The sequence below is a fragment of the Mustela putorius genome, unplaced genomic scaffold (assembly GCF_011764305.1).
Source record: "Mustela putorius furo isolate JIRA1106 unplaced genomic scaffold, ASM1176430v1.1 tig00003853_pilon_pilon_pilon, whole genome shotgun sequence".
Taxonomy (NCBI): Eukaryota; Metazoa; Chordata; class Mammalia; order Carnivora; family Mustelidae; genus Mustela; species Mustela putorius.
The window spans coordinates 49950535-49964742 of record NW_025422005.1 but is presented as its reverse complement, the minus strand read 5'-3'; the positions used below and the strand labels follow the sequence as shown (position 1 = coordinate 49964742).

The 14208-nt window shown below is 37.5% G+C and overlaps 1 protein-coding gene across 2 annotated transcripts in view; it reads left to right on the top strand.

The window, feature by feature from the left end:
- The first annotated feature begins 4422 nt into the window (after positions 1–4422).
- The window catches only part of TM2D1 (TM2 domain containing 1), a 48119-nt gene continuing 38333 nt past the window's right edge, over positions 4423–14208 (top strand). The window contains exons 1-2 of one of the 2 annotated variants that reach the window (XM_004751656.2): positions 4423–4623; positions 6582–6655. In XM_004751656.2, the coding sequence (XP_004751713.1) occupies positions 4457–4623; positions 6582–6655 (241 nt within the window). In that variant the 5' untranslated portion in view covers positions 4423–4456. Of the gene's footprint in view, positions 4668–6581; positions 6656–14208 lie in introns of both variants that reach the window. The other variant, XM_045064625.1, reaches the window with a different exon arrangement.

The following is a 14208-nucleotide window of genomic DNA, read 5'->3' as shown; positions in this document are numbered from 1 at the left end:
AATAAATAAAATCTTTTTTTTTTTAGATTTGTTTATTTATTTATTTGACAGATAGAGACCACAAGTAGGCAGATAGGCAGAGAGAGAGAGAGAGAGAGAGGAGGAAGCAGGCTCCCCGCTGAGCAGAGAGCCCGATGCGGGGCTCGATTCCAGGACCCTGGGATCATGACCTGAGCTGAAGGCAGAGGCTTTAACCCACTGAGCCACCCAGGTGCCCCATAAATAAAATCTTTAAAAAAGAAAAAGAAGAAGGAGGAGGAGAAAGGAGCCAGTAAAGCAAAGTAAATGGAAAATGATAAATACCTGAGATAGGGTAAGAATATAGGATTGAAAAAATGAACAATTAAAAATATCAGTTGCTTACTAATTAGATAAAGGGATTACTGAAGAATAAGAAGAAAACTAAAGTGTAGAGATGATTCTAAATTTTGAGCCTGTTAGAAGGGATATTGGTGGTGAAACTGAGAAAAGCCAACTTATTCTATGTTGTTTTTGAGAAGCAGACCCTCGCAGAGTCAGTTTTAGGTCCTAAACGTAACATTCAAGATGAAATGTACTTGGCATAGAGTAGGTTTTATTGAATGATGAGTCAAAGTTAATTGGATAGTAGGGAGTTAGACTGGTGAACCAAAGAGAGGACGCAAGCAGAAGTACTTGAGAGACAAAAGCATGGACTTGGCAGTATTCCAGATATGCTAAATATCTACCAGGGACCCTGGCTGGCTCCATGGGAGGGGCATATGATTGGATCTGGGTGTTGTAAATTCAAGCCCTACATTGGGTGTAGAGATCTAAAAATAAATAAATAAAACTTAAAATAAAAATCTACCAGGGGGCACCTGGGTAGCTCAGTGGGTTAAGCCTCTGCCTTCGGCCCGGGTCATGATCCCAGGGTTCTGGGATCAAGCCCCACATCATTGGGCTCTCTGCTCAGCAGGGAGCCTGTTTCCCCCGCCCCTCTCTCTGCCTGCTGCTCTGCCTACTTATAATCTGTCTGTCAAATAAATAAAATCTTAAGAAAAAAAAATCTACCAGAGCTTTGATATTATGAACTTAGGAAAAAATTGCCCATCACAGTCAAATGAAAAAGAAAAAATTTTGAAGGGTAACAGTCTTTAACCTCTTAATGTTTCTGTTCTAACCATGGAAAGGGGAGTCAGGTTGGTTTTTTAATTTTTTCTTTTTTGTTTCCAAAATTTTATTTATTTTTTTAAGTAATCTCTACACTCAATGTGAGGCTCAAATTCAAACCCCCAAGACCAAGCATTGCATGCTCTACCCACCGAGCCAGGCAGGCCCCCCCAGGATGGTTTCCTCTGGAAGTTTTGTGATGGGTGAAATGGGATCTGTTAACATAATAAGGTCTATGCTAGAAATAGGAATGGAAAGAGCCAATGTACAGAGCCCTTAAATCTCAGAGGGATCTTGCTTCAGTCTTCACTGATAATCTTTCCTAATGTTTCTATATAGCAATTTCCATATCAGATTGTGTTATTCATGTCCTTTGCTTCCTATAGAATTCCATATAATTTTTATGTGACAAAGAAATTTGTCACTGAAAACATACTTAGGATTGATATTTAAGAACTTACTAAAGACTATGTAGTAATCATGTGATCAGAGACTACGTGTGCAAAGAAATAATGTATTTTACTGAGCCAAAAGAAAATAGATTAAGGGGCAGTAGTAAGAAGGAAAAGTGATGGGGGGGTATTTATCTGTATTTTTGGTGGAGAATGTGGGCAGTGACCTGAGAAAGTGCATTTTTAAGTGTACCATCAGTTCAAGAGTTAAAAATTCTCTATTGTTTTTTTTTACTTGTATGTGAGACTCTTTTGTTCTTTTCAGTTTACACATCCTAGGAGAAAATGAAGGTAATCATTAGAATCATAAAAATTGATTTTGTCATGGGATTAATCAGCAAAGCATAAGCATTTTCAGACAGTTAATTGTTCAAATCGAGACGAAAAATGATACAAATACAAAGATCAGCAATATTCCTGCAGTCATCAGGAAAATAGCTAATTTAGTTGTACTTTCAATAAACTCAGTCTAGAAAGTCTTCCTTTCACATTCTGATTATCTTTAGATTGTATTTTGAAAATCAAACTAGAACATTTTGAAAGTGGATCAAAATGGTAGTCAAAATGCAAAGCCAATGTCTTATTACCAGATAATATAGTAGCTGATATTCTGAAACTTATCCCAGGATTTTAGCCAATTCTTGACCCCAACCCCTTTGCTAAATTTCATCTCAGGATGAGGCTGAGAGATGGTGGTTGAGTTGTATATCATATATATCATCGGTATTATTTTAACTTAAAGTTAATAGTTTTCTAAGCTCTATGTTTTTAGATGGTCATGTATCCTATGAAGATACAACTCTGTTCCACCAGTTTGGCTTGGATTTTTAATTAATTATTTTATTTTATTTTTTAAAAGATTTTATTTGTTCATTTGAGAGAGAGAGAGAGAGAGAGCGCGCACAAGAGGGTAAGGGAGAGGGAGAAACAGATTGCCTGCTGAGCTGGAGATCACGACCTGAGCAGACATTTAACCATCTGAGCCACCCAGGTGCCCCACTGGCCTGGATTTTTAATTGTTCTTATACTAGTTACAAAACATTTGGGGCACCTGGCTGGCTCAGTGGGTTAAAGCCTCTGCCTTCTGCTAAGGTCATGGTCTCAGGATCCTGGGATCCAGCCCCACACAGGGCTCTCTGCTCAGCAGGGAGCCTGCTTCCTCTCTCCCTGCCTGCCTCTCTGACTACTTATAATCTCTGTCTATCAAATAAATAAAATCTTAAAAACAAAAACAAAAACATTGTGTACCAAGCACTGTGTTTTGGGGGAATATCTTAATCAAAACCCTAGTCCTACTACAGTAACTAGTACAAGCTTTTATTTTAACAATTATCAAAGAGTACTTTAACTGTTTATCTTTTCCCCTAGTAACCATAAAATGTTTAATTACTGGGTTCTCATCTCTTCTTTTTTTGAGTCTGTAAGGTCTCACTAGATGTTGGGTACACAGTAAATGCTTGATAAATATTTCTATGGAGGGAAAGAGCGAGAAAGAAAAAGGGAAGGATAAAGGGAGGAAAGAGAAAAGAGAGAAGTCAAAACAGGAAGTTTAAAAATTGAACTAGTAAATTTCAAATTTCCTATCATTTAAATCTTTAATTAAGCACTTTTTAAAAAACATAAATATTTTAATTTGCAAGTACCATAGTAGGGGCATCTGTGACTCTTGATCTCCTGGCTGTAGGTTCAAACCCCACCTCAGGTATAGAAATTACTTTAAATAAAATCTTCAAAAAAAAAAAAAAAAGCACAGTAATGCCGAAAAATTGGTTTAAGAAAAAATTTAACTGTAGTTACACTACCAAAATTTATTATTGCAAAAAATTTCATGTCTTCCCATTCCAAAATGATACTTCACATAATACCTTATCCTGTGCTTCTCAAAGTGTGGGGTCTGGACTAGCAATCTCAGCATCATTTGGAAGCTGGTGACATGTGTAAATTTTCCTGCCCCACCCTAAATTTTCATAATCTGAAATGAGGGTGGGTCCCATTCTTGGTGTCTGAAAAAAGCTTCCAGATAACTCTGATTGTCCCTAAAATTTGACAAACACCGCGTAACGCAATTCTTCAAAATTAGTGCTTCTGTGAATGAGGCCGCACCAAATCCGAATGTTTTTACGTTAGAGAAAATGGCTTAAACTTTCACTAAAGAAAGTAAATGTGCTGCCCAGAATAAAAGATATCCCCACTACAGAATTTTTAGAACATACAGAAATTCAAAAAGAAGAGATGGAGAGAAAAAAAAATCCAACTTTTCACTTGTGTAGTCGTAAATTCTTTACTCTCCTTTTCTTATAGGCCCTCTCGCTCACATAAATATCCAGTATTAAAATTAAAAGTGTAATGCCTATTTTTGTGATAGACTTCTTAAGTTCTGTATAAGAGCCTTCCATAAGTTCTTGTCTAAGCGAACAGATAGGTCATTCTATCATAATAGTAAGAGCACAGATTCTGAAATCGGGCAAATTATCAACTTGATTCCAATTCAGTAACTAAGGTCGGTCTGTTTTTTACCGACGTTGAGCCAGGCTCATTATCAGTAAACTCAAATCCTAACAGGACTATCCGAGACAGTGTTTGTAAAGCTCTTAACAAATCGCCGGGTGCCGCCGCACATTTGTAGGAGGAAAAGTCACACAGGGTTAGCTCGGGAGGAAGCAGTGGGTGCAGGGCCAATGATCCTCAAAGCGAGCCTTCTTGAGGAAGACAAATCACAAAACCCGCAGGTAAAACCGAGGCCCCGTAGGGGAAGAAACGGGCCTCCAGACGAGGCACGGTCCCTTTAAGAGGTTCGATCCTTCCGCCCTGCTCCCGTCCCCGCCTACGCAAAGGCGGAACCGGAAGTTGTGGAGAACGCGCCGGTTCCCAGCATGGCGGCCACCAGGCCGTCTGGGCCGGCTACTCCGGAGACCCTGGCCGCCCAGGTCCTGGGTGTCCTGTGGTTCGTGTCAGTCACCACGGGACCTTGGGGAGCTGCTGCGATCGCCGCCGCCGGTGGCGAGGAGACACTTAGATGCGAGGACCTCAAATTGGGACAATATCCTCTGTGAGGAGCCCCCCCCCCCCCGCCTTGGGGGCGAGGTAGATTAGGGGTCGCAAGTGGGTCGCGGCCCTCAGCGCGGGTCAGGGTTGGCTTAAGGGATCGGTGACTTGTGGCTTTTAAGGACGGACGGACTCTGGGGGTGAAAAGAGATGTGAGGGTGGGAAGAACAGCGGTCACCCTGTGTGATTTTCCTTGGAATTTTACTGATGGTTAGTGCCTCGTCTTCTGATTCACCTATTTTTATTATTAATTAATTAATTACTGGTGGGCTTATTCAACAAACACCCAGATCCTGAAGTATGCCAGGCCCTGTTCTAGGCCCTACTAATAGGAAGATTGATAGGTTCCACTGTAGAAGTTTGAGGCCTTGGGGGCGGAGACAAATAAGTAGTTAATAACGATGTATCCCTTGTATATTGCCCAGTTATCATTAACTCTGTGCGTATTACCTTACATCATCCTCAAACTCTGTAAGATGCCAGACTGTCAGGGGGCAAACTCCTTCTCCGTGTTGTAACTATGGGCCAATTATCTGAACTCTGTTTTCTCTTGAGTAATAATGAAGAGAACAGTGTTACCAGCTGAAAGGTTTGTTGTGAGAAATTAGTGCAAGTGAATCATATAGAACAATGCCTGGCACGTAATAAGGACTATCTATGTTATTTATTTACAGATGAGGAAACTGAGGCTGAAGGGGTTAAGTGGAACAGTTCATTGTAATAGCTCTGCTGAAGGGAGGAGCCCTTATGAAATGGGAGTTACAGTCAAATTAAAATAGCTACTTTTGTACAAAATTAGATCATTTTATACAAATTGCAGAGCAGAAAAATTAGTAACAGAAGCCAGAGATAGGAGAAAGACTAGGAGACAAAATTTTAAAATTAAGAAAATTCTATCCTGTAGTATTTTTATGTGAGTTGGGGAGAGGCAGCCATTATTAGATGGCTTACAGAATAGCTGCAATTTGCTGAATACCATTATGCTTGGAATTTGAGAATCACTGACTAGTAAGTTGAGTCTTTTTTGGTAAAAATGTCAGAGCGATTCTAAGAAATAATTGGATTGTATGAAGAATTGTACAGTTTGAGCCCCAGAGAGATGTGGCTGAGCATTTGGTGATGAAGACTGGAGAATGTCTGCTCCTCCTGGCCTGAAGATGAGGTTTCCAGTAGTGCTTAAAAAACCTTAAACAGGTATCAGATAAATAAGGCGAACACCTTATTTATCCCATTTTAGTGTCAATAAAATATTTAGGAAACAAAAGCCAACTGCAAGTGTTTTGAAATTAGAGGACAGTTATTATACCTGTTACCAAAACTTAAGATCCTGTTGGGGAGATTGAAGATTCACCTAAAAGGGCTATCTTCTCAGTCTATTGGAAGGCACTGTAGGCTTGGAATCAGGAAACCTGATTTTACTCCCTATCACTGGTTACATGACTTTAGATAGGTCTCTCAAACTTTGAGCCTCAGTTTTTGCTTCTGTAATATGGGAATAATAGTATTTACTTCACAGGGTTATTTATTTGTACTATATGAAGTTAGGTATGTGATGATACTATGGGGCCCCATAAATTAGTTCAATCAAATGCTTGGAAATTGATTTTTTTTTTTTAACCTGAAGCTTTCTTAAAATAATTTGGTAAAGATTTTAATTTCCAATTTTCCTTTATGCTCTATGCTTAAACCCTGACTGATGTTCTTTAAGGATGGCATCCTTCGCTAGAGCTTTTAATATGTATTAAGTTAATATACTTTTCCTGTAATAAATTACTGTTCAAGTAGTATTTAGTGATGCTGAAAGTATATTTGTGGTTGTGCTTCTTGCTTTGGAACAACCAACAGCTTTTTTTTAACGTGAATGTTAACATGAGTATGTAATACAAGATATTAAAGACAAGATGATAATGTTTTGTGTTGGAATGTGGTTCATATTTCCTTAACTTTTCTCAGATATATTTGTAAAGATCCAAAAATAAATGATGCTACACAAGAACCAGTTAACTGTACAAACTACACAGCTCATGGTAAGATTTCCAGAAACATGTTTTTAAAAACAATTTTTGAAACATTACTTCATAAATCAGTGTATGATCACTAAAAATAATAAATGTGTGCTTTTTCTTGAGTTAAAACATACTCAGTTTCTAGAACGACTTAAATTGGACAACTTGCTAAGGGTTGTTAATATTTAAGAAGAGTGTTATTCTTAGTTTTGTGAATTGGGGAGTTTTGTATTTTCATTTTTTTTAAACCTTTGAAATCAGTTTATGTAGCTTATGCAGAGATGCTTCTTAACTTAATTTTTAATTACTCAAAAAGAATTTAAAATGGGACTGTTAGCGCTGTGAGGTCCAATGCAAAGTTATATCACCCATATACAGTCGTAAAATAAACTTAGGTACATCCTAAGTATGAAAACAATAGTTAGGATTTTAAATATGCATCAGTATTTTCTTCTTCTTTTTTTTTTTAACTATTATAGAGATGTTTTGATAATAGATACCTCTCTCAGTCTAATGATTTTGGGGCACTTCTGTTTTTCTAAATTATGTAGAAAGCCAGATAAAAACTAATGAATTGTTCTGATGGGTCTTTTCTTCTATAGGGGTATGTATTGGAAGGGAGGCAGACAGATGTATGTTGGAACTATTTAGCCTTCTTGTTTGGCATGGTACATAATGATGGCAGTTACATGGTATTATTTTGAGAAAAGAGCACCTATTTTTTTTTTTAAGATTTTATTTATTTATTTGACAGAGATCACAAGTAGGCAGAGAGGCAGGCAGAGAGAGAGGGGGAAGCAGGCTCCCCGTTGAGCAGAGAGGACCCTGGGATCATGACCTGAGCCAAAGGCAGAGGCTTTAACCCACAGAGCCACCCAGGTGCCCCAGCACCTATTTTTTTTTTTAAGATTTTATTTATTATTATTTGACAGACAGAGATCGCAAGTAGGCAGAGAGGCAGATGAGAGAGAGAGAGAGAGAGAGAGAAGCAGGCTTCCTGATGAGCAGAGAGCCCGATGCCAGGGCTCGATCCCAGGACCTTGGGATCATGACCTGAGCCAAAGGCAGAGGCTTTGACCCACAGAGCCACCCAGGCGCCCTAGAAAAGAGCACCTATTGAATATATACTGATTGTTTTATGAATTAGGCAGAAAATAAAACAGTAACTGATATTTTCTTTTTAAATGAAATCTCTCAAACAGATTTGTTATATAAATGAGATTGAAGTAATTGTTTTTCTTATAGCAAAAAACTTTCATGTTTTTCAACATATTCAAATAATTGCTTGATTATGAATTCGTATATATTTTAAAAAGCAAATCTTTTATCTGTTTATACCTTTATATTTTGGCACACTACTAACCCAGTTATAGTCAACAAAGATAATTGAAAATAAGTTGTGTTAAACTTATATAATTGGCATTTAGCTACTATTCAGAAATAGTAAGGTTTTACCATATAAACAGTAATAGGTTTTACATATATGTATATATATATGATTTGTATAGCAGATATTGCTTAATATGTATACATTTGTTTAATTTAGATGTATTAAAGGAACTTTGTTTTTTGAGTTAATTTATAAGTATACTCTGATTTGTCTGTTTTACAGTTCAGTCTTTTATGTTGTGCTTTTGGGACACAGATTACAGTTAACATATATAATGAAGACTCAATTATCAGATACTCAGCCATTCATATGAAAGATATTAGAAATCTGTGAATACTGTTTGTCTCAGGTATCTAACTAAATTAAGAAGCAGGGAGCTACCTATCTCAAAAAGCATTTTCTAGCCTGTAGGGTTCTTTGTAGGTATGAGGATTTTGAAGAGAATTATGCAATAAAAAGAATAGTTTTCTGCCCCAAAGAGCTTTGCCCTTCATTTAGGAGTCTCTTGTGTAAAATAAGTTTGAATCCACTCGTGCAGTTATTAATAAGTAAGTTTATAAACATACAAAATCAATTGATCAGACTAGTAAGAAGTAAAAGGACTTGGAAGTATTACGGTACTATCATGGCTTATCAGGTAAATACTCATAGTTGATGTAAGTGAAGAGCTACAGGACAATAAAAGGAAGGTTTCCTATAAAAGGAAATGATATGATTATTCATTTGGAGAGAAGAAGTCAAGTGCTGTATTGAATGTGGGAATGTATGTAAAATGTAGATTAATAAATAAATTACTTTAAATCATTGTCATGATTTTAAGAAGAAAATAAAGTTTCTGAGACAAATATGAGTCACAGGGTAGCTGCATATGGATGTACAATTTGTACTTGACACTGGTATCTAGCTGAGAGCTGGGATAGATTCTGCCGTCCCAGCCCAATGCTCATGAGACTGTGTCTGGCTCTGGGAAGTTTTTCTTTTTTGCCTTTTTAAAACATACAAGGGCTAGTAGACTAGTCATGGTGAATCACTTCTGAGTCCTGATCAGAGAGGACATCTAAGTGACCTGTAAAACATGTTTTTTGTGTCCTAACATGGAACTGATTAAGAGGAGAAAAATATTAAGAGTTGTGAAAAGTGGGGCGCCTGGGTGGCTCAGTGGGTTAAGCCTCTGCCTTCAGCTCAGGTCATGATCCCAAGATCCTGGGATCAAGCCCCGCATTGGGCTCTCTGCTTGGCAGGGAGGAAGCCTGCTTCCCCCTCTTTCTCTGCCTGCCTCTCTGCCTACTTGTGATCTCTGTCTGTTAAATAAATAAATAAATAAAATCCCCCCCCCCAAAAAAAAGAGTTGTGAAAAGTGTGAGTTAAATGATCTTTCTCAGCCTCCAGCCAAGATTGTTCTTCCTCTATTTTCTCACTGTGTATACGAAGGACTATTACAGAATCCTCAAACTCAGTTTAATTTTCTTTAATAGTACTTTTTGGTAGGGATGAATAAGAACAATGTTTTACAATACGGTAATTTCAGGATAGAAGAACTGGGACCAAAGGCTAAGTAATTCAACTGTAACATTAAATTAATGTGATCTTAAAATGGTTCCCAATTAGAGATATAGACTTCCAGTTGTAGAATGAGTTAAGTCACAGGGATGTCAGGTACAGCATAGGGAAATCACTGGTATTGTAACAGAACAGATGGTATCTACATTTGTAAGCATAGCACAATGTGTAGACTTGTCTAATCAGTATGTTGTACACCTGAAATTAATGTAACATTGTGTCAGCTATATATTTCAATATAAAAAATAAAAACTTGGGGCGCCTGGGTCGTTCAGTGGGTTGAAGCCTTTGCCTTTGGCTTGGGTCATGATTGCTGGCCTGGGATCGAGCCCCACATGGTGCTCTCTGCTCAGTGGGGAGCCTGCCTCCTCCTCTCTCTCTGCTTCTCTGCCTATTTGTGCTCTGTCAAATAAATAAATAAATAAATCTTTAAAATAAATAAATAAATAAAAATAAAAACATAAGGACAGCCCATCACAAGTAGTCAGTGAGACCTTCCCAAATAAGGCAAATTCTTAAGGTATAACCAATCAAAAATAGCTTCCTTGCTTTGCTTCCACTTCTCTATAGGAGTCTTCTAACTCTTACAGGTGGGGCAGAGTACTCTAACCACTTCCAGTTTGGCACAGCCCAATTCAAATTGATTTTTGCTCAAATAAACTCTTATAATTAAAAAGAAAAATAGATTCCATTTAGCCCAATGCCAACTAACAAGCATATTTATTTACTGAGATATGATTTATAATGAATAATTTGATAATTAAGTTGAGTAAAATAACTGGATCATGACTAATACCTTAAAAAAAGTATAAGGTATTTATTATTTATTAAGAAATTATTTACTTACTGTATTTATTGAGAAATTACATGGTAAGCTTCTACTAGGTGGTATAGATGATAAATGAAAGAAGACATAATCTCTACCCTCAAAGAGTCTTCTGTCTAGATTGTACAGACATACATAGGCAAGTGTTTTCGATTTTTCAATCAGTGAAATACAAAACTATTTAGACTACATCTCTAGAAAATTTTGCTCTGGTCCTTTGGCAGGTCGTTTTTATTTTGTTAAGTTTTTATTGAAATACATATATCTATTTTTTAAAAATATTTATTTATTTATTTGATAGACAGAGATGACAGGTAGGCAGAGAGGCAGGCAGAGAGAGGGGGGGAAGCAGGCTCCTCGCTGAGCAGAGAGCCTGATGCAGGGCCTGATCCCAGGACTCACGACCTGAGCCGAAGGCAGAGGCTCAACCCACTGAGCCACCCAGGTACCCCGAAATACATTTATAGGAAAGTACACTTAAGTGTAACTCAAATGACTTTTCTCAAGCTAAACACATTTGTGAATGTTTCTAAATCAAGAAATAACTTTATTAACATACTGAAAGCCCCATCATGCTCTCTTATACTCAGTATTCTGCCGTAATGGATAACCATTAGCCTAACTTCTAACAACATAAGTTAGTTATGCAAAGAGTGTGTTATTTTTAGATTTTTATTTTGGAAATAATGTCTTTTTTCTTTTTAAAGTATTTTTATTTACTTTAAGAGAGAGTATGAACACATGCACAAGCCCAAGGTGAGGGAGAAATGTATGCAGAGGGAGAAAGAGAACCTCCGGCAGACTCCATGCCTAGCCTGCATCCTGACAGTGAGATTCCATCTCATGACCCTGAGATCATAACCTGAGCTGAAATCAAGAGTCAGATGTTTATTTAACCTAGGCGCCCCTACTGGGAGATATTTTCAAGCTTACAAAAAAGTTGGAAGAATAAGAGTAGTACAAAGGGGAATGCCTGGATGACTCAGTTGGTTAAGCATCAACCTTTGGCTCAGGTCATGATCCCAGAGTCCTGGGATTGAGTCCTGCATCAGCCTCCTTGCTTAGCAGGGAGCCTGCTTCTCTGTCTGCCTGCTACTCCTGCTAATTTTGCTCTATCTCGGTCTTTTTCTGACAAGTAAATAAAGTCTTTCAAAAAAAAAAAAAAAAGATAGTACAGAGAACACCCATACATCTTTTGCCCAGATTCACCAGTTGTAAACACATTATTCTTGCTTTATCATTAGTGCTCACACATCCTCTCTCTCTCTCAATTTATATGGATTTTGCCCCATGTTTGTGTGTTTTCCCTAACAACAGAGATAATGTGGTTGCTACAAACTTTTTAGTGAATTTAATACTAATATATGTACTTTACCATCCATATTCTAATTTTATCAAATGACTAAGTAATGCTTTTATAGAATTTTTTTGCAGTACAGGATCCTAAGATCAGGCTTTGACCCTTAAATCTGACAGATCAAGACTATGGTCCAGAGCCATGATGTTAACTGGAATAGGATCCCAAATGTCTTACTCCTTAGGTTAGTCCTTTGATCGTTATGAAGCGTCATTATTTCTGATAGCTTTTTTCCGTTTAAAAAATAATGCTACTTTTTATAATCGAGAAATACTATGTATTTACTGGTTTAAACAGATGCCATCTAAATCAAAGACATTGGCCAGAGCAAAACTTTTTTATTTTTAAGGTTTTATTTATTTATTAGAGAGAAGGAACAAGCAGGGGAGTAGAAGAGGGAGAAGCAGGCTTCCTGCCAAGCAGGGAGCCTGATGCGGGGCTTGATCCCAGGACCCTGAGACCATCACCTGAGCTAAAGGCAGATGCTTAATGACTGAACCACCCAGGTGCCCCCAGGGCAAAACTTTTTTTTTGGTTGTTTTTGTAGGAAATCTGAGAAATGAGTAGTTTTCAGGTTGTAGCAAGTTGCTTAATTTTGTCTACTAGTTAACATTTATTGGGGCGCCTGGGTGGCTCAGTGGGTTGAGCCGCTGCCTTCGGCTCGGGTCATGATCTTGGGGTCCTGGGATCGAGTCCCGCATCGGGCTCTCTGCTCAGCAGGGAGCCTGCTTCCCTCTCTCTCTCTCTCTCTGCCTGCCTCTCCATCTACTTGTGATTTCTCTCTGTCAAATAAATAAATAAAATCTTTTTTTTTTTTAAGATTTTATTTATTTATTTGACAGAGAGATCACAGTAGGAGAGAGGAAGGGAAGAGATCACAGAGAGAGAGGAAGGGAAGCAGGCCCCCTGCTGAGCAGAGAGCCCGATGTGGGACTCGATCCCAGGACCCTGAGATCATGACCTGGGCCGAAGGCAGCGGCTTAACTCACTGAGCCACCCAGGCGCCCAATAAATAAAATCTTTAAAAAAAAAAAAACATTTATTGGAAACTGGCTTTTTTAGTATTATCATATTGATTTATTTTTGCTTGTTCCTGAAATCAATGTAAACATGGAATTATGGTATAATGGGAAGAGTATTGATTAAGAAATAATGAGTGTTAGCTTAAGATTTCCTACTTGCTTGTAGGCTTTTGTCAAGTCATCCTTTCTTAGACTCTAGAAAAAAAGGAACATATCACTAGTTTTGTTTACTTAATAGGATTTTTAAAAAATAAGGGTCAGTAAGACACCTGGCTGGCCCAGTCAATAGAAAACACAGCTCTTAATCTCGGGATCATGAGTTCAAGCCCCATGTTGGGTAGAGACTACTTTATAAAAAAAAAAAAAAAAAGCAGGGGTCAAAAGAAATTATAAAGGATGTAAAAACAAACTCTAGAATTGTGGGCTTCTTTTGATTGATTAATTTCATTACACAAAATCTTCCCTTAGTATTATAGCCACTCCCAGTGTTATAATTCATTTCTCATGTCAGGTTCATTCTTAGTTTTCTCAGTATTGAAGTTCTCTAATTTGCTAGAGTAGAGAACCTAATACTTGTTGAATACTTTGTCTAACCAAATACTATGCTTTACATACCATATGCTTTTACTACATACCTATACCATTGCAAGAGTAATATCCACATTTCATAGATGATAAAAACAAAATTCAGAGAGGTTTTGTAATTTGCCCAAAGGAACAGACTTGTTAAGTTGACAGAGTTTAGATTTAAATTCAGATTTGTCCAGTTCTGAAGTCTTACTCTTTGGAGTTCACTGTCAATTCAAAGAAGTCTGATTAAATCAGTATTGATGTTTCTGTTATTATTTTCTCATGTAATCTCTGTGTGTACTTAGAGCAGCAGCTTATCCTTCCTCACTAAAGTACTTAATTTTCATCCCTTGAAATAATTAGCTCATACTTCTCTCAAACTTTAGAATCCTTATAGCAATATGGTTTCCTCTTCATTCTGGCACCTCTTTCCACTCTTTGTAGCTTTCCTGAGGTTCTGAATCTGGAGCATTGAGCATTTTATTCTCATATGTCTCATGTCAAATATAAATAATTTCCTATTAAGAAATTATAAAATATCGGGGCTCCTGGATGGCTCAGTGGGTTAAAGTCTCAGCCTTTGGCTCAGGTCATGATCCCAGGGTCCTGGAATCGAGCCCCACATCGGGCTCTCTGTTCAGCGGGGAGCCTGCTTCCCTTCCTCTCTCTCTGCCTGCCTCTCTGCCTACTTGTGATCTCTGTCTGTCAAATAAATAAATAAAATCTTAAAAAAAATTAAAAAGAAATGATAAAATATGTCATTGAAAACTGTAATTTTCAAAATTTATGATTCAAAGAATAGTGTCTAATTGAAAATAGAAAGGTATGATTTCTTAATATTTAATATTT